At 40.1% G+C, this 22,716-nt stretch overlaps 1 protein-coding gene across 3 annotated transcripts in view; it reads right to left on the minus strand.

Moving 5' to 3' along the window:
* Nucleotides 1–661: 661 nt before the first annotated feature.
* Nucleotides 662–22,716, minus strand: part of SLC36A2 (solute carrier family 36 member 2) — a 41,287-nt gene continuing 19,232 nt past the window's right edge. Inside the window, exons 8-11 of one of the 3 annotated variants that reach the window (XR_005211435.1) lie at nucleotides 13,440–13,606; nucleotides 11,295–11,464; nucleotides 1,606–2,141; nucleotides 670–1,069 (exon numbers count right to left, since the gene is read on the minus strand). Coding sequence is in view for 2 of the 3 variants with exons in the window: in XM_037801807.1 (XP_037657735.1) it covers nucleotides 1,870–2,141; nucleotides 11,295–11,464; nucleotides 13,440–13,606 (609 nt within the window). In the remaining variant the exon portion in view is untranslated. Of the gene's footprint in view, nucleotides 2,142–11,294; nucleotides 11,465–13,439; nucleotides 13,607–22,716 lie in introns of all 3 variants that reach the window. The other 2 variants (XM_037801808.1, XM_037801807.1) reach the window with 2 other exon arrangements.

The raw sequence follows: 22,716 nt of genomic DNA on the forward strand, positions 1-22,716 counted from the left end.
AAAATAGATTGGGGTGATGAAGGCATAACTATATGATGGTACTGTGAACAGTTGACTGTACACCATGGATGACTGTATGGTATGTGAATATATCTCAATAAAACAGAATTTAATTTTAAAAAATGAGGCTGAAACAAGCATGGATTACCCCCATAAACCATAGACAGTACTATGAGAAATGTTTCCCCTCTGGGGACTATAGAACTTCCTTCAACATCTACTCAGTTATTTAAGTACACTTCTCCAATATTTGTAAGTTTTTGGGGAGGGAGGTTGCAGTCACCAGCAGGAAGGTTGAGTTGGTGCCTCTGGTTGACTGGGCCTTGCCACCAGCACAGGTCAGACATGAGAAAAGATGCTGGATGTCAAGGCAGCAGTGCAGAGTAAAGAGGGCCAGGTTCAGCAGCGGGAGAACTAAGTTCTACTTAAAGTCCAGCTCAAATGGTACCACCCGTAGGAAGCCTGCTCTGGTTCCCCAGGGCAGTGATGGTAATCTATGATGGTATTTTACTTAATCAATCACCTGTCATTCTTTCCCAGTGGACAGTGGATTAGATTCTTCAGGGCAGGAAGCCTTTTCTCTTTCATAATGTATCCCCTTTGGAGATGTATCAGTTAGTTTTTGCTGCATTAAACACACACACACACACACACACACACACACACACACACACACACACAGACACACACACACCCCCCTTATGGCTCCAAACCACAACAATTTTTTATTTCCCACAATTCTGTGGGTCATCTGGGCAATCAGCTTGGCTGGGGTTGGATGGTCATGGATAGACACACGAGTCTGGAAGACAGCACGCTGGTCACTCTTTGGGATGGGGCTCAGCGGAGAGGACTCATCTTGCTTCACATGGTCTCTCCTTCTCTGATGGGGTAGCCTGGGCTTCTTCACTTGGTGGTCTCAGCTCCACGGAGCAGCAAGAGATGCAAGTGCTGATGCACAAGCTGTTTCCAAAGCTTTGCTTGCAGCACATTTACTAATGCATCGTTGACCCAAACGAGTTACCAGGCCAAGCCCCGGTTCAGGGAGTGGAGTTAGAGACCCCATCTCCTAAAAAGAGGAATTGCAAAGTCACATGATCAAGGGAAATCTGTGGTCGATTTTGCAATCTTCCACAAGAGCCTTGCACTCTGCTTGGCACAAAGCAGGCAATCAAGAAATGCTTGTTGCAAGAATTCAGAGGTAAGGTCTATTTGACTAATGTCCGAGCACCCCCGCTCCTATAGGCACATCTACTTCCACGCCTCCTGTCCACTGTTGGGATCTTTGAGCTGGCCCTAAACTTTATCCAGCGGTTTGGAAAGATGATTGCACTTGGCTTAATGTGGGTGGTTACTTCTGTCTGTTTGAGAGTCAAATCTCACATCGAACCTCTAGACGCTGGAGCTGTGCATAGCTTGCTGGGCTGGAGATTGTGTCTCCACCTCTATCTTTGCACTTTAAACAGATCAGGAAGAGGGGAAACTGTTTGTTCACCCAAGCCTGGCCAGCCTTAGCTGACAGCTCCTCCCTCTACCAGTTGCTGCCACTTGGGTGCCCCCTAGTGGCCTCTTCTTTTATGGCCTCAATCCAGATGTGAAATTCACCTTTTGAATGGCCAAAAAGTTGGACAAAATGTAGAGCCTTCCATGGGAGAGCTCTCAAAGTAGTGGAATCTAGAGATGAAAAGAAAAGGAATAAACAAAACAAATTTTTAATAACCACTTAGACCTTGTAGCTGGTGAGTGCTTGCTTGTTTCACCATAACTTGGTCCAGAGAAAAGGTAAAGCAGCAAAATGAAGATAATACATAGAAAAGAGATCCATATCATTAAAATCCAGAGATTGATGGCTAAGGCAGGGTGCTCTTCTCACTGAATAAAAATGGTGGAGTTGGGGAAGGTGAGAGAGTGTCTTGACTGCATGAGCTCATGGAGGGCCTGGTAGGTGCCCACCACAAAGCCCACAAAGCCCAGGATGCTGATCAGAGTGTCCTTCACGATGGTGAGGGGGCTCAGGCCCTCTGGGTAGAAGGTGAGGATCTCCAGGAGGGGCGGGATGATGAGGGCCAGGGCGCTGCTGCTCACGGAGCCCACCAGGGAGATGACGAGGTCCAGGCAGGGGATGAGGATGGCCAAGACACCTGTGAGAGATAAAAGACCCAGCCCTATAGGTAAGCCGAGAAATGATCTCATGCTCAGCCAAGACTCTAAAGTTTGCTTTTAATACCCTTTCTTTTTTTAAAAAATATTCATTTCTTATACAGTCAAATGGTACAGACATAAAGTGAAACTTAAAAGTCCTCTAAAACCTCCAGTCACACTCCCTAGAGGTACACATTAAAAATTTGGCATATCTCTTTCCAATCATTTTCCAAGTATATACATTAATATAAACATATACCTACGCTTGTGGCATTTTAAAAAACAAAAATAATTATAGGATACTCTTAGAATACTTGCTGATTTTCCTTTCTCTCTTACCATGTCAAGGTATAGGTCTACAGCTATCTTTTTTTTAAAAATTCATTTTTATTGAGATATATTCACATACCGTGCAGTCATACAAAACAAAGTGTACATTCAATTGTTCACAGTACCATTATATAGTTGTGCATTCATCACCAAAATTAATTTTTGACATTTTCATTACCATACACACAAAAGTAATAAGAATAAAAATTAAATTGAAAAAGAACAATTAAAGTAAAAAGGAACACTGGGTGCCTTTTTTTTTTTCTTCCCCCATTTTTCTACTCATCCATCCATAAACTAGACAAAGGGAAGTGCAGTCCTTATGGCTTTCGCAATCACACTGTTACCCCTCATAAGCTACATTTCTTTACAATCATCTTCAAGATTCATGGGTTCTGGGTTGTAGCTTGTTTCAGGTATTTACTGCTAGCTATTCCAATTCATTAGAACCAAAAAAGGGCTGTCTATATTGTGCGTAAAAGTGCCCACCACAGTGACCTCTCGGCTCCTTTTGGAATCTCTCTGCCACGGAAGCTTATTTTATTTCCTTTCACATCCCTCTTTTGGTCAAGAAGATGTTCTCCATCCCACATTACTGGCTCTAGATTCCTCCCCGGGAGTCATATTCCACGTTGCCAGGGAGATTCACTCCCCTGGGTGTCAGATCCCACTTAGGGGGAAGGTCAGTGATTTCACCTGCCAAGTTGGCTTAGCTAGAGAGAGAGGGCCACATCTGAGCAACAAAGAGGCATTCAGGAGGAGGCTCTTAGGCACAATTATAGAGAGGCCTAGCCTCTCCTTTGCAGCAGCCATCTTCCCAAGGGTAAAACCTATGGTAGAGGGCTCAACCCATCAAACCACCAGTCCCCTATGTCTGTGAGCACATCAGCAACCATCGAGGTGGGGAAGCCCAACACCCCTGCATTCTCCACCAGCTCCTCAAGGGGGGTCTGCATACTTTTTTTCATTTCTTTTAATTAAGCCTTTTTTTTTTTTAAATCAGCTATATCAAAAATAAAAAATAAAAAAAAAAAAACATTTCAAACAAACCATAACAAGGAAGTAAGAAAAAGAAAACTAACCTGAGATAACTACTTTACTTCCAACATGTTCCTACTCTACCCCAAGAAAATAACCTAATATAGCAACAATTCTGTGAACTTGTTCCTACCATACCCATCAGATATTAACAGACCATAGTCATTCCTGGGCATTCCCAGAATGCTAAATTTACCCACGACAGCTTATCTGTTCTTATTAGGTTATCATTCCTCCTTCTTTAATTGCTCTCTATCACTAGTTTCCCTACATTCTACATTATAAACCATTTGTTTTACATTTTTCAATGTTCACATTAGTGGTAACATATAATATTTCTCTTTTTGTGCATGGCTTACTTTGCTCAGCATTATGTCTTCAAGGTTCATCCATGTTGTCATATGTTTCACGACATTGTTCCTTCTTACTGCCGCGTAGTATTCCATCGTGTGTATATACCACATTTTATTTATCCACTCATCTGTTGAAGGACATTTGGGTTGTTTCCATCTCTTGGCAGTTGTGAATCATGTTGCTATGAACATTGGCTTGCAGATATCTGTTTGTGTCACTGCTTTCAGATCTTCCGGGTATATACCGAGAAGTGCAATAGCTGGATTGAAGGGTAACTCTGTGTCTAGTTTTCTAAGGAAGTGCCAGACTGACTTCCAGAGTGGGTGAACCATTATACAGTCCCACCAACAATGAATAAGAGTTCCAATTTCTCCACATCCTCTCCAGCATTTGTAGTTTCCTGTTTGTTTAATGGCAGCCATTCTAACTGGTGTGAGATAGTATCTCACTGTGGTCTTAATTTGCATCTCTCTAATAGCTAGTGAAGCTGAACATTTTTTCATGTGTTTCTTGGCCATTTGTATTTCCTCTTCAGACAACTGTCTTTTCATATCTTTTGCCCAGTTTATAATTGGGTTGTCTGTACTATTGTCATTGAGTTGTAGGATTTCTTTATATAAGCAAGATGCCAGTCTTTTTTCACATACATGGTTTCCAAAAATTTTTTCCCATTGAGTTGGCTGCCTCTTCACCTTTTTGACAAATTCCTTTGAGGTACAGAAACTTCTAAGCTTGAGGAGTTCCCATTTATCTATTTTTTTCTTTTGTTGCTTGTGCTTTGGGTGTAAGGTCTAGGAAGTGGCCACCTAATACAAGGTCTTGATGTTTCCCTACATTATCTTCTAGGAGTTTTATGGTACTGTCTTTTATATGGAGATCTTGGATCCATTTTGAGTTAATTTGTGTAGGGTGTGAGGTAGGGGTCCTCTTTCATTCTTTTGGATATGGATATCCAACTCCCCCAGCCCCATTTGTTGAAAAGACTGCTATGTCCCAGTTCAGTTACTTTGGGGGGCCTTATCAAAGATCAGTCAGTCATAGATCTGGGGGACTATCTTTGAATTCTCAATTTGATTCCATTGATCAATATGTCTATCTTTGTGCCAGTACCATGCTGTTTTGACAATTGTGGCTTTATAATAAGCTTCAAAGTCAGGGAGTGTAAGTCCTCCCACTTCGTTTTTCTCTTTTAGATTGTTTTTAGCGATTTGAGTTATCTTACCTTTCCAAATAAATTTGATAACTAGTTTTTCCAAGTCTGCAAAGTAGATTGTTGGAATTTTGATTGGAATTGCATTGAATCTGTAGATGAGTTTGGGTAGAATTGACATCTTAATGACATTTAGCCTTCCTATCCATGAACATGGAATATTTTTCCATCTTTTAAGGTCCCCTTCTATTTCTTTTAGTAGAGTTATATAGTTTTCTTTGTATAGGTCTTTTACATCTTTGGTTAAGATTTTTGCTAGGTACTTGATTTTTTTAATTGCTTTTGAAAATGGTATCTTTTTCTTGAGGTCTCTTCAATTTGTTCATTTCTAGCATACAGAAACATTACTGACTTATGTGCATTAATCTTGTATCCCGCTACTTTGCTCAATTTATTAGCTCTAGTAGCTGTATTGTCGATTTCTCAGGGTTTTCCAGATATAAGAACATATCATCTGCAAACAATGACAGTTTTACTTCTTTCTTTCCAATTTGGATGCCTTTTATTTCTTTTTTTTTGCCAGATTGCCCTGGCTAGCACTTCCAGCAGAATGTTGAGTAAGAGTGGTGATAGCAGGCATCCTTGTCTCTTTCCTGATCTTAGAGGGAAGGCTTTCAGTCTCTCACCATTAAGTACTATGCTGGCTGTGGGTTTTTCATATATGCTCTTTATCATATTGAGGAAGTTTCCTTCAATTCCTACCTTTTGAAATGTTTTTATCAAAAAGAGATGTTGGATTTTGCTGAATGCTTTTTCAGCATCTATTGAGATGATCATTTGATTTTTCTCTTTTGATTTCTTAACATATTGCAATATATTGATTGATTTTCTTATGTTGAACGATCCTTGCATGCCTGGAATGAATCCCACTTGGTCATGGTGTATGATTTTTTTAATGTGTCTTTGGATTCGATTTGCAAGTATTTTGCTGAGAATTTTTGCATCTATATTCATTAGGGAGATAGGCCTGTAGTTTTGCTTTTTTGTAGCATCTTTGCCTGGTTTTGGTATTAGATTGATGTTAGCTTCATAAAATGAGTTAGGTAGTGTTCCATTTTCTTCAAAGTTTTGAAAGAGTTTAAGTAAGATTGGTGTCAGTTCTTTTTGGAAAGTTTGGTAGAATTCCCCTGTGAAGCCATCTGGCCCTGGGCATTTGTTTGTGGGAAGCTTTTTGATGACTGATTGGATCTCTTTGCTTGTGATTGGTTGGTTGAGGTCTTCTGTTTCTTCTCTGGTCAGTCTAGGTTGTTCATATGTTTCCAGGAAATTGTCCATTTCCTCTACATTATCCAGTTTGTTGGCATACAGTTGTTCATAGTATCCTCTTATAATTTTTTTTCATTTATTTGGGACCCGCGGTAATGTCACCTTTCTCATTCATTATTTTGTTTATATGGTCTTCTCCCTTTTTGATTTTGTCAGTCTAGCTAGGGGCTTGTCAATCTTGTTGATTTTCTCAAAGAACCAATTTTGGTGTTATTTATCCTCTCTATTATATTTTTTTGTTCTCTATGTCATTTATTTCTGCTTTAATCCTTGTTATCTCTCTTCTTCTACTTGGTTTAGGATTGGTTTGCTGTTCATTTTCTAGCTTCTTCATTTGATCTATTAGTCCTTTGATTTTAGCTCTTCCTTTCTTTTTAATGTATGCAATTAGTGCTATAAATTTCCCCCTCAGTACCACTTTTGCTGCATCCCATAGGTTTTGGTATGCTGTGTTCTCATTTTCATTTGTCTCTATATATTTAGCAATTTCTCTTGCTATTTCTTCTTTAACCCACTGATTGTTTAGGATCATGTTGTTTAACCTCCAGGTATTTGTGAATTTTCTAAGTCTCTGATGTTTATTGACTTCTAATTGTATTCCATTGTGGTCAGAGAATGTGCTTTGAATAATTAAATTTTTTTTTAAATTTATTGAGGCTTGTTTTATGTCCCAGCATATGATCTATTCTGGAGAAAGTTCCGTGAGCACAAGAGAAGAATGTGTATCTTGGTGATTTGGGATGTAATGTTTTATATATGTCTGTTAAATCCCATGCATTTATCAGATTGTTTAGGTTTCCAATTTCCTTATTGGTCTTCTGTCTGGTTGATCTATCAATAGGAGAGAGTGATGTGTTGAAGTCTCACACAATTATTGTGGAAACATCAATTGCTTCCTTTAGTTTTGCCAGTGTTTCTCTCATGTATTTTGTGGCACCTTGATGGGTGCATAAACACTTATGATTGTTATTTCTTCTTGTTAAATTGCCCCTTTTGTTGGTATGTAGTGGTTTTCTTTGTCTCTCATAACATCCTTGCATTTAAAGTCTATTTTATCTGAGATTAATATTGCTACACCTGCTTTCTTTTGGCTGTAGCTTGCATGAAATATTTTTTCCATTCTTTCACTTTCAGTTTCTTTGTGTCCCTGTGTCTAAGATGAGTTTCTTGTATGCAACATATTGATGGTTCATTTTTTTTTATCCATTCTGCCAATCTATATCTTTTGATTGGGAGTTTAATCCATTTACATTCAATGTTATTACTGTGAAGGCATTTCTTGAATTAGCCGTCCTATCCTTTGGTTTATGTTTGTCAGATATATTTTTTCTCTCTCTCTCTTAATGTTCTTTAATGTACCCATACTGAATCTCTTTAGTACTGAATCTTTCTCCAGATCTCGCTCGCCTTTCTTTGTTTCTCTGTCGGTAGGGCTCCCTTTAGTGTCTCAAGTAGGGCAGGTCTCTTGTTAGCAAATTCTCTCAGCATTTGTTTGTCTGTGAAAAATTTAAGCTCTCCATCAAATTTTAAGGAGAGCTTTGCTTGATAAAGAATTCTTGGTTGGCAATTTTTCTCTCTCAGAATTTTAAATACGTCATGCCACTGCCTCTTGCCTCCATGGTGGCTGCTGAGTAGTCACTACTTAGTCTTATGTTGTTTCCTTTGTATGTGGTGAATTGCTTTTCTCTTGCTGCTTTCAGAACTTGCTCTTGTGTGCAACATACTGATGGTTCTCTTCAGTATTTGACAGTCTGATCAGAATATGTCTTGGGATGTGTTTATTTGGATTTATTCTATTTGGAGTTCACTGGGCATTTACGATTTGTGTATTTATGATGTTTAGACAATTTGGGAAGTTTTCCCAAACAATTTCTTTGAATACTCTTCCTAGACCTTTACCCTTCTCTTCCCTTTCTGGAACACCAATGAGTCTTATATTTGGATGTTTTATATTATCTATCATATCCCTGAGGTCCATTTTGATTTTTTCAATTTTTTTCCCCAGTCTTTCTTTTGTTTTTTCATTTTCCATTCTGTTGTCCTCTAGGTCACTGATTTGCTGTTCAGCTTTCTCTAGTCTTGTACTATGAGTATCCAGAATCTCTTTAATTTAGTCAACAGTTTCTTTTATTTACATAAGATCATCTGTTTTTTTATTTACTCTTGCAATTTCTTTGTTATGCTCTTCTAGGGTCTTCTTTATGTCCTTTATATCCCGTGCCATGCTCTTGTTGTTTGTCTTTAGTTCTTTGATTAATTGCTCCAAGTACTGTGTCTCCTCTGATCTTTTGATTGGGTGTTTGGGCTTGGGTTATCCATATCATCTGGTTTTTTCATATGCTTTAAATTTTCTGTAGTTTTTGGCCTCTTGGCATTTGCTTAACTTGATATGGTTCTTTTAGAATATGTAGACTGGTTCAAGCCCTTATCTCTAATTTTTCAGTTCTCCAGCTTCGTGGAGTACACTTTCTCTAACTAATCAGCAGGTGGCATCTGCAAGCCACCTGCCCCTCAAGCCAGTTCTCCCCCATTTTGTCTTTGTGGTGAGTGGGGGTGTGAGTCTTGTGGGGTCCAATTGGTGCACCAAGCTTGCGTGTGTAGTTGGTGTTGCCCACCCTGCATATGGGGTGTGTGTCTAAGCAGTTGGCGGGGGGGCGGCTTTAATAATCACATCTCCCAGGTGTTCCTGGAGATTTAAAGCTGTTGCAATAGTCTAATCCTTCAGTTCAGTCTTGCCACAGTTTGTCTCTGCCACTGACCCACAAGTCCTTAGTATTGGCATATGGTCCCTGGGACTTGCAAGTGGGTCCCTGTTCCAAGCCGGGCACTCCCAGGTTCTCTGCTGAGGGACAACTGTATTATGTCACAGGTGAGTGCCATCCCCCAAGGGAGGTTCTGGGCCGCAGGGCTGTGTAGGGGTGTTCCCAGTCTGCTGAAAGGATGGCTGAATGGGGCATGTTAATTTTCCCCTTTTCACACAGCTCTGCCTTCCCAGCTCTGGGACAAATTAGCTGAGGGTGTGGGAAAGGCTATTGTCCATGCCCAATATTGTGGGGTGTGCATGTGTTGATGGAAACACTTCCATCACACTGGGTTGTTTGGGGCAGCTCTGAGCTGTGGCACTGGTGCTGGGCAGGAGCATTCCCAGCCCACTCGAAAGATGGCTGTAAGGGGACACTCCCCTTTTCTTGGGAAGTTGTGGTGTTTAGCGAATTTTCTCAGCCACTGGACTTATTGCTCTGTGTCTCAGAGCCCTCTTAGCTCTGCTCTTGTCTGGGCCCAAATTGCAAGTCTTTGAGGCTTTCTGTAATGAGTTTCTTAAAGTAACTATCTTAGAAAAAGATTAAAAAAAAAAAAGAGCCCTCCTTGCAGATCTAATGGGCTATTGAAATGCTAAGAGACAAGGAGATTAGGGTCATTAAGGAACAATCAAGAAAGCAGAGAAACCAGCTCTTCAGACAAGGAAACTCACACTCTGGATTTGCATATGAGCCTGACTCTGTTTGAGCCCTGCCCTTCTCCAGTATATGATCACCAGAACTCCAAAAAGTCTCTGTTTTTATTTTTGGGTTTTTTGTTTGTTTGTTTGTTTGTTTGCTGTTTTTGCTAGCCCTATCTCCTCTCTGCTGGGCTGACTGCTCCCAGATTCTCTGGTGTCTGGTCTCAGTCTCTGTGTTTGAAGTTTGGATCAGCCATCTGAGGTGTCAATAAGAGCCACAACTGCACTTCTCCCTCCTGGTTCCCAGCACCGATGGCCCCTCCTCGCATGGGACTGAGCCTGGCAGGGAGGGGCACAGGTCCCCTGGCCACGAGAACTTACAGGTTTCACTGATCTCAGCTTTTCCACGTGTTCATGCATGTTGTATGAAGTATGCCCAAAGTCAAATTGATCTCTGGTGTCTGGTCCACACAGTTCCTGGCTTTCTACCTACTGCCCTGGAGGAGTAACTAAAACCTGCACCTCATCATTCTACCATCTTGCCCCACCCCCTCTATCGCTATCTTTTAAACAGGTATATGACATTCTTTAATAGGGAATTATTAAATCAATCCCCCTTTGATGGACACCTAGGTTATTGCCAATTCTTGGTTATAAACAATGCTAGAAGGAGCATCCTTGTATATTATCACTAAGCATATGAGGCACTGTAGCTCTAGATCAATTCCTACAAGTGGAATTTCTGAATAAGAGAATATGTGCATTCTTAAGTTGATACAAAAATAGACAAAATGGGCTTTTTTCTCTTTAAAAGAACAAAGCAGTACTAGACTATCCTTTACAAGATCAGGAAGCAAGGAGTTCCAGGTGATGGCAATCAATGGGGAATATGACCCCAAGCTTCTCAAATAGTTTTATTCATTTTTTCCCCCAAGAAACATTAGAAATTTGGATTTGTGAGATCACCCAAAATTTTAATGTTGGCCCAAATTGATAAACCATTGTGGAGCAAGCAAAACACATCTATTACCTTATTAGACTCACTGGCTGTCCATTTTCAACCTCTGTGCTAGAGGGGATGGTGCTGGCTGTAGACTTAGATGACTTGGGTTCAAATCCCACCTATGGCACCTCTTGGCCAATTAATCTCTCCCTGCCACAGTTTCATTTGTAAATGAGGGTTTATAATAAATAGTCCTACCTCATAAGTGTACCTGTGAAGACAGTAGGTGTTCAATAAATGTCAGTTCTTACTATGATGCTTCTTATTCCACAAACTGTGCCACCCCTTCGGAATGGACACACATACACACAATCTGTCTAATTAGGTACATGTAAGAAAGGGTTGTTGAGTTTAAATAGTTAATACTTGCAAAGCCTTAGCATGGTATCTGAAATACACTAAGTGCTCAATAAGTTTTGCTTATCATGACCATCCTCCATCTATCACCTGGCTGGTTCCTGATGGCCCTCAGCCAAAGAACAAAGAAACGGTGTACCCTGCCTTCTACTCACAGGTCAGGCAGACCATGGCGAGGCGGATGGACAAGTCCACTGTCAGTGCCCAGCGCATCGACACCCGGGAGAGGATGAAGGGGATGATGATTTCTGCGGGAACGTAGAACTGCAGGGCATAGGTGCACAGGATGCCAACTAGGTAGAGGAGATTGACCGACTGGTACAACCTGCAGGACAAACCACAGCAAGGCTCTCTGAGGCTGCTGCTCTGTGACACTGGGCCCCATGGACCCTTAACCTCTGACTTGGGACAATTCCTTGGGCCTCTGTTTCTCTGTCTGAAATGATGAGGAGGGAGCTCCTGAGAGTCAAGAAGTCACACCAGGGCATGTGGTGACAATAGAGTGAAGTGTCATGGATTTAAATGGGAGCAGTTGAAAGGGTCATCTCTAAATGAAATAGAAAGAATCTTTGAGTGTGGATGTACACAGCACCTTCACAACCAGTCTCATAAGAAGCTCAACATGAGACTCTAGGAAAGAGAGGCTCAGACCAGTTCCTTGGCCAGGAAGACAGGTGGTGACTAAGAGCAAAAACCTTGGGCTGTAAGACTCTGGTCCTTTGTGATACCTGTCAGTCTTTTGGAATTCCCTGGGTCCCCCAAAGCTCTTGGCCCATAACCTGCGCTCAACAAATGCTTCTAGTTGGTTGAGAGAGAGAACTGCAGAATCCAAAATCATTTGGAGGAAGAGGCAGTCTATTAATAAGATGTGTGTTTTGGGGGTGTGTGTTAGCGTGTAAAGGAGAGACAGAGGTTTGCTTGCAGAACTTGAGCTAGGGGCAGAGGGTGTGTGAGGATTCAGGGGACTGTTTGGTTTCATCAAAGGCTTTTTGGACTCATCAAGATAATTTTTTTCCTTTGGTCCATTGATATGGTGGATGCATCTCTTATGTTTAGTAAAACTGTGTGTGTGTGTGTGTGTGTGTGTGTTGGCCATTCCTTAAAAAGTCTAAATTCCATATTTCTGTGGCTTTTTCTCACATCAGTCCAGCTGCCTAGGACACCATCTACCCCATTTCCATCTGTCCAAACTCCACCCGTTTTTAAAAATTCCCATTTTTAGCAGGTACTGCACGCCAGATGCTTTTAGACATTGGCCAGCTTAATCCTCACAACAACTCTGCTTTATAGATGAGAAAACTAAGGCTTATAGAAGTTAAGTGGCACTAAGTCCCAGGAGTACCAGAACCTGAAGCTTGAACCCTCATTCATATGCTGTGTTTCCTTGTTGTCCCATTTGGATGGGCTTTTTTTCCTTGGAAATCTCTAAGGCCTGTTTGCTCCTCTGGAGGCTTCTTTTTCTGCTCCATGTTATAGTTTGTGTACATACACGATCTACCCCTTCCCATTCCACAGGATCACAGATGATGAAGGTAATGAAGCACCAAGATCATAGTCTACTCACATCTGCACCCTCCACACCTACGTGTCTAGAATGACACCAGCACATGATTGGCATGCAGTAATACTTTGTTGATGACATTAATTGAGTTGGGAAAGGAGCTCCATTTAGGCAAATTAAGCTTCCATGTGAGAGCCCCCACAAAAAGACAGAGGCTTTGTAATTAACAACACACACCAGTGTAGGAGAAAAGGCCCTACAGTACAAATGTGTGTTCATGTGCCTATTTGAATATGGTGCTATTGAAGTCTGTGCCAGCTAATTATTTGTTGCATGAATTGGGCACATTTGAGCATAAAATTTTTACATATTTCAATGTCTCCCCAAAATGTCTGTTTTACTGCTTTTTCATTCTCACTACTCTGACACGGAGGATTGCACCATTGGCCATGGTAATGCAGTCTTGTCAAATGTAATCGGAAGTGCTGCCACCCACCTGCTCCTCTCTCTACCTCTTGCTCTTCCCCAGTGTCCCTTCCTTCTCTTGCCTTTTCCCTCTTTTGTCAAATCATGTTCTCCTCACACTAAGGTATCAAGGTTTAACTCAACTTGGGAGGCTGCTGTCTAAGGAAGAGCCCCCTGATGGAGAACCTGGAGCCCAGGTTTCCAGTGACAACTCTGCTTCTCTCGGTGGAGGCCCTCCAGACCTCAGTCTCCCATTTGTGGAAGGGAGGCACAAGTGACCTACTCAGTCCCACCGAGCCCTGACTCCCCAATGCCTGAGACCCTGAGAAGGTACCAGCAGTTGGGCAGGTTAAGGGTTATGCTGGCCTTGATGTCATCTCCAAACTGCAGGTAGCCCAGGACCCCGATGCTGACGTACAGGGCAGTGATGATGGACATTCCCAGATACAGGGCGGCTGGGAAGCGGCGGGCGTCCTTCATCTTGTTCTCCAGGGGCAGAACCTATAGAAATACCACCGTGTAGGGAGAGTGGAGGAAAAAGAGAGACCTGAACACAGGGAAGGAAGGCATGGAGTCACAATATGAGCCCTGGGCTATTCAGAGCTGGAAGGGCCCATCAGGTTATCTAGACCAAGATCTTACCTTGGGGTAGGCCACTGGATCTGGTCAGCAGCTGCTTTTTTTTTTTTTTTTTTTCCCCAGCATCAGTTTTTAGACAATGGGTTATGAATGCCTTTGAGCACAGCATTCTTCTCATTCTTCTACTTCACCAGTCCCCACCTTCCCCACCTCTCCCTCTCTCACTGACTTATCCTGGCCTCTTTCCAAGGCATTTGAGTGAGACTCCCAATTCTAGTGCACTCCTCTCGTTACTCTGCAGATGGGGAGGCTGAGATCCAGAGAAGGGAAGTGCCCCTTGAGTTTTACACCGTGGGCTGAGACAGAGCTGGGATTGGAGACTGGCTTCCTGGTTTCCCCAGCAGTTTATTTTCCCTCAATTAATGTCTTACTCTTATTGTCTCAGGACACTTCTTCCCCCAGGTTGAGAGCAGTCTGTTTCTTGGGCCTCTTGGTCGTCTGAGAATCACCTCTATTTTTTAAACCAAACCTCCAGCCTTTCATCACAGACAATTTCTTCTTACTATTGGCTGAGAGACTGCCCCCATCTTCTCCTTTATATGCTCTGGAATAAGCACACTTTACATGCATAGTCTTATTTAACTGTTCTGTGCCTCAGTTTTCTTATCTGAAAACGGGCACAAAAGTAAACTTGACCTTTGGGAATTTTTTTTTTTTTTTTTGGAGAATTACATGAGCACATGACCCCTTAATGGCACATAATAAGGACACAATAAATGTCAGCTGTTATTATTTTTAATACTGTGAAGATCACAACTCTAGAAGGCTGGTATTTGCAAGATTCTGAAGATGAAATAACTTGCCCAGTTTCCACAACTTGTAAGTGGCAGATCCAGGTTGCAGACCAGGGGTGTCCTTCAAAGTCCAAAAGCCTATAGTCCCATAACATTGGGTATGTTTATTACTAAATAGAGACTCAGTGTATAGTCCTTTGTACTATTAAAACCTTTTTTTGTCCTACATGTGCTCACCACCCTCACCCTCAACCAATGGAAGATGCTTGAGGGGAGTGCTCTGCTGTGTCATCGCTGTGCCCCTCCACTGTCTTCTGGGCTGGGTGTAGGTCCCGAGCCCTGGCAGGTGGTCAGGAAAGTGTTTGGAGGAATTAATGTGGAGAGCAGACAATCCAACCTGAGCCCTCCCACCCTGCAACACATTTTTGCTTCATAATTATCCAGCCCTAACTGCTGGCTCTCTTCCTCTCACCACAATCAATCAATCAGAGATAAATGGCCATTGACAAAGTGGAAAGGTCTCTGGGACTGGAGTCAGGAGTACAGGGTTTTGGTCACAGACATAGCAATTCCTACCTCATGATTTAGCCAAAGTCCCCTTCCTGCCTGGGGCTTAGATTGCTCACCTGTAAAATGGGATATTGGGCTAGGAAACTTCTAAAGGTAATTTAAATTCTGATACTAAGAATCACCAGCACATAATAGGTGCTGCATAAATACTGTTGAACAAATATTATCATCATTTTATAGTTGGGAAATTGGGGTTCAGAGAATAGCAGTGGCTAAGATAAAAGTCAAGCAAATTCTGCCTCCAAAATCATTCCCTTAAACACTGCACTCTGCTTTTTGCCATGAGTGTCTATAATTCTGAAAACAAAGTGCTTCCAATGCCGTGTAAGACGGCACTCTCCCTGATTATAACTAAAAACCCTGGATAGAATACATAAAAGCCACTCTGAAAAGTAAATAATAGCAGGTGGATTTGTAATGGAGAGGTTGATATTTAAAGAATGATTATCACAACTGAATCATTATATAAATATTCCTTTCAAATTTCTGGTATATTAGAGTAGAGAGAGGGAAATATCTGAAATCTCTGAACCATAATTCAGATACTAACAAAAGAGCATCAAAAGAAATCTCTGATAATGATTGTAAAAGCCTTTACCTTGTGCCTTTGTGATTGTAAAAGCTGGTACTCCCTTTATCTCCTCTTTTTCTCAAAGTAACTTGTAGGGGCAAATTCCCCAACTGGAGGAAATTGAATCATCTCAGACCCAACCATTAACTGGCTGCAGCACAGTTTCACTCTTTACATTTGTAAATTGTTTCTGCCTATATCTGCTTTTGAAATGATAAAAGCAATGTCTCTCTCCCTTTCTGCTTATACTTGCTATTGAAGTTGTAATGACTTCATCTCCCCTTGTTAGAATCCACAAAAGCCTTGAACTCCCTAGTCTTGGGGAGACAGATTTGTTTTTCAGGCCTGTAGACCATCTGATCTCCTGTTTCATGTCTAGCAATAAACTCTTTCTTTGAAACCCTGGTGTCTCAGGAATTGATCATTTAAGTGCATCAGGCAGAGAATCTACCATGTTTGTCTGGTAACAGATAAAGGAGGGAAATCGAAATGAGAAAAATGATTATATGGCAATGAATTTCCTGATGTTTTCCCCATATCTTCCAATTGAGACTCAAGGGCAACCTAAATCCTAGAACTATGCAGTGGATGCAAAGAGAAAAAGTTCCAAGAGAAACCTTCCCTTTCTGGCCAGAGGACCTAGAGTAGGGGCCCCTGTGGGACAGAGTGTGGAGAGAATCCCTGTTTCTTGTTTCTTTTTTACTCTCCAGGTCTTGGCCTCAAGACAAGCCAGAGGTACAAAGCAATATTCTGGTGGTATCAGTGGCAGTGGTGGTCACAGGGGCACCTAAAAGTCTGAGATAAAACCTTCTCTGAGACCAGAGGAACTGGGAAAAGTGGCTTTGGGAGTCCAAAGAACAAGTGGGGGAATCAGGTCTGGTTACATAATTTGAGAGACCCACTGCAAAATGAAAATGCATGTCCCCTTATTCAAAATCAAGAATGTCAAGATACTAACAACAGAGCTTCAAACCAAATGTGGGGCCTTTTGAGGGTGAGGTCCTGTGTAACTGTACAGGGTGCTCATTTGTGAAGCCGGCCCTGAGGGGAATCCTTGCATATATTTTCTCTTTTTTCTCTCTTTTCTCTCAGTGCTTAACCCAGGAGGCAGATGCAGTCCCAGAAAGTGCATGATAGCATGGGGAGGCTAAAACCCTGGCTTTCTAGCCAGAGAACCAGGAAGAAGGAGCTCTGGGAGTGGTGAGTACAGGAAATCATGGAGAGGAGGGAGCTAGATAATGGAACCTCTAAATCTGTAACCGAGAAGTTAGGATTTAAGGACTGATGATGATTACCGAATCATTATATAGATATTCCTTTTTACTTTCTGGTACATTAGAGTAGACACAGGGAAATACCTGAAACCTGAACTGCAATCCAGCTTCCTTGATCTCTGATAATGACTATACAGCCTTTATCTTGTGCCCTTTTGATTGTAAAAATATCGTGACTAATCTTCACTTGTACCCATTCATCCAGTTTTTCAACTTTGAAGTCTTTTGATCACCAAAGATAGCCCCTAATGTTTACTAATGAAGGGTCTTTGGTCAGCCCAGAACTAACCTACCCCAAGTCCAAAGTTATCTTGCTAACCGAAGCTGGATCTAACCAAAATGGGCCTGCCTGACATGCATAGTAGCTTAGACTTTAACCTACAAGTCACCTATACCTCATTATAATACTAAAAATCACACATCATATTAAGCTGCCATTTTCTTACATACATTCTGTGAGTAAGCATGTAATCAATCTGCGCATGCTCAGTAAGTAGATCACCTCTAATTACATCATTTGGGGCCACTGTACTCATTATCCTAAAACCTGCCCATCTTTTGATGCTTTAAAACTATCAGAATTACTGCAGTTTGGGGAGACAGATTTTGGGCTGATAGGCCATCTGTTCTGCTTCGTTGCCTAGCAATAAAACTCTTTCTCTCTTTGAAGCCCCAGTGTCTCAGGAATTGGTAATTTGAGTACATCAGGTAAAAGAATCCACCACCTTGGCCCAATAACAAATCTGTGAATGAAGTCCTGGGCTCAGCCCAGAGCTGTGCATTAAAGCAAAGTCTTTGATAACTGACTATCATGTAGACCTTTATCCACATCCCAGTCTGGTTCTTGGGTAGCACATGCAGGGTGGACCTGAATATCACTGGCAAGGCTCAGAAAACTAATCTGACATTGGAACCACAACCCACAGAAAGTGGGTCAGGACTTGTAATCTGAATCTAACCAGGGTGATTGCCTACCAAAACCAAAAAAAAAAAAAAGACATTCTCTTGAGGACTTTAACAGGCCCCAGATTCTCATAAAATAATTTTCAAAATGTGCAGAATATAGTCCAAACCTATGTTATAAAGAAAGAAACAGGAAAATCTTAACAACTCCCAAGGGAAAAGACAATAGATGCCAGCCCTAATATGACTCAAATGCTGGAAATATCAGACAAAGACTTTAAAGCAGCTATTGTAACCACACTCCAGGAAGTAAGAAAAAGCATGATGGAAATGAATGGAAAGATAAGTTCTCACCAAAAAAGTAGAAGTAATCTAAAAAACCAAACGGAAATTTTAGAAGAGAAAAATACAATGACAGAAACAAGAAATCAACTGGATGGGCCCAAAAGCAGAATGGAAATGGAAAAACACAACTAGTGAACTTGAAGATAGAGCAATAGAAGTGATCAAATCTTAACAACAGAGAGAAAGAAGATGGAAAGAAATAATTACAACCTCAGAAACTTGTGGGGGATATATCAGAAGGTCTAACATTTATGTTACTGAAGTCCCAGAAGGAGAAGAGAAAGAGATATGTGCAGAAAAAAAAACAAAAAAAAAAAGTGAAAACTTCCTAAATTAAAAGACATACACTCACAGAGTCAAGAAATTAAGTGAACACCAAACAGGACAAACTCAAAGAAAACTACACCAGGCACATCACAATCAAATTACTAAAAAAGAAAGATAAAGAAAAAAGTCTTAAAAATAAACAAAAAACCAATATATTACATATTAAAGAGAAATAATTCAAATGACCAAAGATTTCTCATCAGAAACCATTGAGGACAAAAGGAAGGAAGACCATATTTTTTAAAAGCTAGATAAAAGATATCTGTTAACCAAGAATTCTATACAAGCAATAATTTTCTTCAGTAATGAAGGCAAAGTAAATACATTTTCAGATGAAGAAAACTAAGAGAATGAATCACCAGAAAACCTGCTCTAAAATAAGTGCTAATGGATGTTCTTCATGTGAAGGGAAATGATACCAGAGGGAAACTTGGGATTTCAGGGACAAGAAAAGAGCAACAGAAATGGCAAATATCTGGGTGTTCCAGTTTGCTAAAGCTGCTGGAATGCAAAAATACCAGAAATGGATCGGCTTTTACAATGGACGTTTATTAGTTCACAAATTTACAGCTTTAAGGCCATGAAAATGTCCAAATTAAGGCATCAAGATGTAGATACCTTCTCTGAGGAAAGGCTGATGGCGTCTTGGGTTCCTCTATCACACGGGAAAGCACATGGCTGGATCTGCTGAACCTTCTTTCCTGGGTTTAGCTTTTTCCATGGCTTTCTCCAATATGTCTCTGGGTTTCTGTCTTAGCTTCTCCCAGGGGCAAACTCTGGACTACATCTCTTAGCTTCTCTCCAAAATGTCTCTCAGCATCTCTGCGCATCCTTGCTTGTTTCTCCTGGGGTGTTTCTCTGCAAGCATCTGGGGATCCTCTCTTAAGGTCTCCAGTAAACTAAGACCCACCTTGAATGGGCAGGGTCACATTTCCATGGAAATAATCTAATCAAAAGGTCCCACCCCTAATTGGGTGGGTCACATCTCCATGGAAACAACCTAAACAAAAGATCTCATCCACAACAGGTCTGCCCCCACAAGAGTGGATTAAAAGAACATAAGTCTTTTATGGGGTACATAACAGATTCAAACCAGCAAACTGGGTAAATATAATAGACTATTTTTCTCCTAGGAAGTTTATCAAAAGGACTATGTATGTTTGTTGAAAGCAACAAATATAACATTATCTGATGATTTTTAAATGTATTTAGATATAATATATATGGCAATACAACATAAAGTAGGGGGAGGAGTAAAGGACCTATGTGATTATAAGATTTCTACATTTTACTTGAAGTAATAAAATATTAACTCTAAATAGACTGAAAAGTTATATCTGTTTATTGTAATCTGTAGAGCACCACTAAAAGCATTACAGAAAGACATATAGTAAAAAACCCAACAGGGAAATTAAAATGCAATACTAAAATGTATTAAAATAAGACAAAAGAAAGCTTAAGAAAGGGCAAACAGATAAAATGAAAAGAATGGTAAAACAGAAAATAAATAAATAATGTAGACCTAAATCCAACCATAATAGTTACGTTAACTGCAAATGGTCTAACCACACCAAATAAAGGGCAGAGCTTGTCAGATTGAATAAAAAACAGGACCCAACTATATCCTATCTATAAGAAACCCACTTTTAACACAATGCCTTAAATAGGTTAAAAAAAAAAGAATGGCACATCACATGTAAACTACAGATCAGTAACCCTTATGCATATAGATTTTAAAAATCCTCCACAAAAAGCTAGCAAATTGAATCCAGCAGCATATTAAAAGGATTATAAACCATGAATAACTGGGATTTATCCAAGGAGAGCAACTTTGTTTCAACAAATAAAAACCTATCAGTGTAATATACCATATTAATAGAATGAAGGAAAAAACCCTACATGATCATCTCAATTGATATAGAGAAAGCATTGACAGAATACAATACCCTTTCATGACAAAAACAAGCTAGGAATAGAAAGGAACTTCTTCAACCTGATAAAGGACATCTATGAAAAACCCAAGCTAACATAATACTTATTGGTGAAAGAGTGAATACTTGCCCCTTAAGATCAGGGACAAGACAAGGATGTCCGCTTTTCCCACCTCTATTCAACATGTATTGGAAGTCCTAGACAGGGCAATTAGACAGAGCAGTTCCAGATGCCATCAGCTGTTCTTCAGTGAAGGTATCCTCTTTTTGATGCCTTAGTTTGGACACTTTTATGTCCTTAGGACTATAAACTTGTAACCAAATAAACCCCCTTTATAAAAGCAAATCCATTTCTGGTATTTTGCATAATGGCAACATTAGCAAAGTGGAACAATCCACATAAAAGTATTAAAGCTAATAAATGAATTCAACAAAGTTGCAGGATAAAGAGCAACATAACTAAATCAGTTGTATTTCAATATACTAGCAAATGAACAGTACAAAAGTGTAATTACATAAGCATCAAAATGAACAAAATGATTAGGAATAAAATCATTCAGGGAAGTTTAAGGCCTGTATACTGAAAATTATGAGATATTGCTGAAGGAAATCAAAGAAAAGCTAAATAAATGGAAACACATCCTGTGTTCATGGACTGGAAGATGTAATATTGTTAAGATGGCAACATTTCCCAAATTGATCTCCAGATTCAATGCAATCCCTATCATAATTCCAACTGCTTTTTTTTTCTTCCAGAAATGGATGAGCTGATCCTAAAATTCATGAGGAATTGCCAGGGATCCTGAATGGCTGAAACAATCTTGAAAAAGAAGAGCAAATTGGAGGACTCATACTTCCCAAATTCAAAACTTACTTCAAAGCTACCATCATCAAAACGGTGTGGTACTAACATAAGGCTAGACATATAGATCAACAGAATAGAATTGAAAGTCCAGAAATGAAGCCTTACATCAAATTAAGTTTGAATCTCTAATAATGTTGTAAATACCCTCCCTTGTTTTTGACTCACCCGTAGTTCACCACCTGTAGTCATCATCCATGGTTCAAATATAAAAATAGAATATGATTTAATTGAAAGTATCCTAAATAAAAAGTTCTATAACCATTCTGTAACTTAAACTGGAGGGGTCTTCTGATCTCATATCCAGCTGCATCTGGAAGGGGCAGAAGTCCCCAAGCTTGATAATGTATCAATTTATTTTTACTTTGTAAACTTGTTCCTTTTACCTTGAGTACTCCTTTAGTAAATATGTGTTGAATTTGAATTCTTGTCTTGAGTGCTCATTACTTTTAAACCATTGTCTGTCTCTATACGCTTATTTGAGTGGGTGATTGCTTGAATGAAGCCAAAACTGACTGAATCACAACCTGATGTCTCAGGCCTTTTCTAAAGGAGATCACAGGTTAGAGGTGTAAAGAGACAAACCCCTGACACCATTCAGTGGGGAAAGAATAGTCTTTCCAACAAATGGTGGTGGCACAACTGGATATCCACATGCAAAATAATGAAGTTGAAACTTAACCACACCAAATACAAAAATTAACTCAAAATGACTCCTAGATCTAAATGTAATAGCTAAAACCATGAAACTCTTAGAAGAATACATAGGAGTAAATCTTCATGACCTTTGATTTGGCAGTGGATTCTTAGATATGACACCAAAAGCATGAGCAACAAAAGAAAAAATACAAAAATTGGACTTCATTAAAATAAAAAAAAAAAAAAAACTTTTGTTCAAAGGACACTTACCAAGAAATTAAAAAGATGACCCAGAATGGAAGAACATATTAGCAAATCATATCTCCAATAAGGGTTCAGAATCCAGAATAAATAAAGATCCCTTACAGCTTAACAACAAAAAGATAAAAACCCAATTAAAAAATGGGCAAAGGACTTGAGTAGCTATTTATTCAAAGTAGATATATGAATGCCCAAGAAGCACATGAAATGATATACCATTTCAAACCTGCTAGGATGGCTATTATTTAAAAAAAAACTTAAATGGAAAATAACAAGAGTTGGTGAGTATGTGGAGAAATTGGAACCCTCATATATTGCTGGTTGGAATGTAAAATGGTGCAGCCACTGTGGAAAACAGTTTGGCAGTTCTTCAAAAAGTTAAACATAGGATTACCACATGACCCAGTGTGTTAGCCAGGATTCTCCAGAGAAACAGAACTGACAGGATATATATATCCTGCTGAAATCATCAGTTCTTCCTTTAACACATTCAACTGATTGAAGAGACTTCCCTTATTGCTGAAGGCAATCTCCTTTGTTGATTATAGAATGCAA

This window comes from Choloepus didactylus, chromosome 13 (assembly GCF_015220235.1).
Source record: "Choloepus didactylus isolate mChoDid1 chromosome 13, mChoDid1.pri, whole genome shotgun sequence".
Taxonomy (NCBI): domain Eukaryota; kingdom Metazoa; phylum Chordata; class Mammalia; order Pilosa; family Megalonychidae; genus Choloepus; species Choloepus didactylus.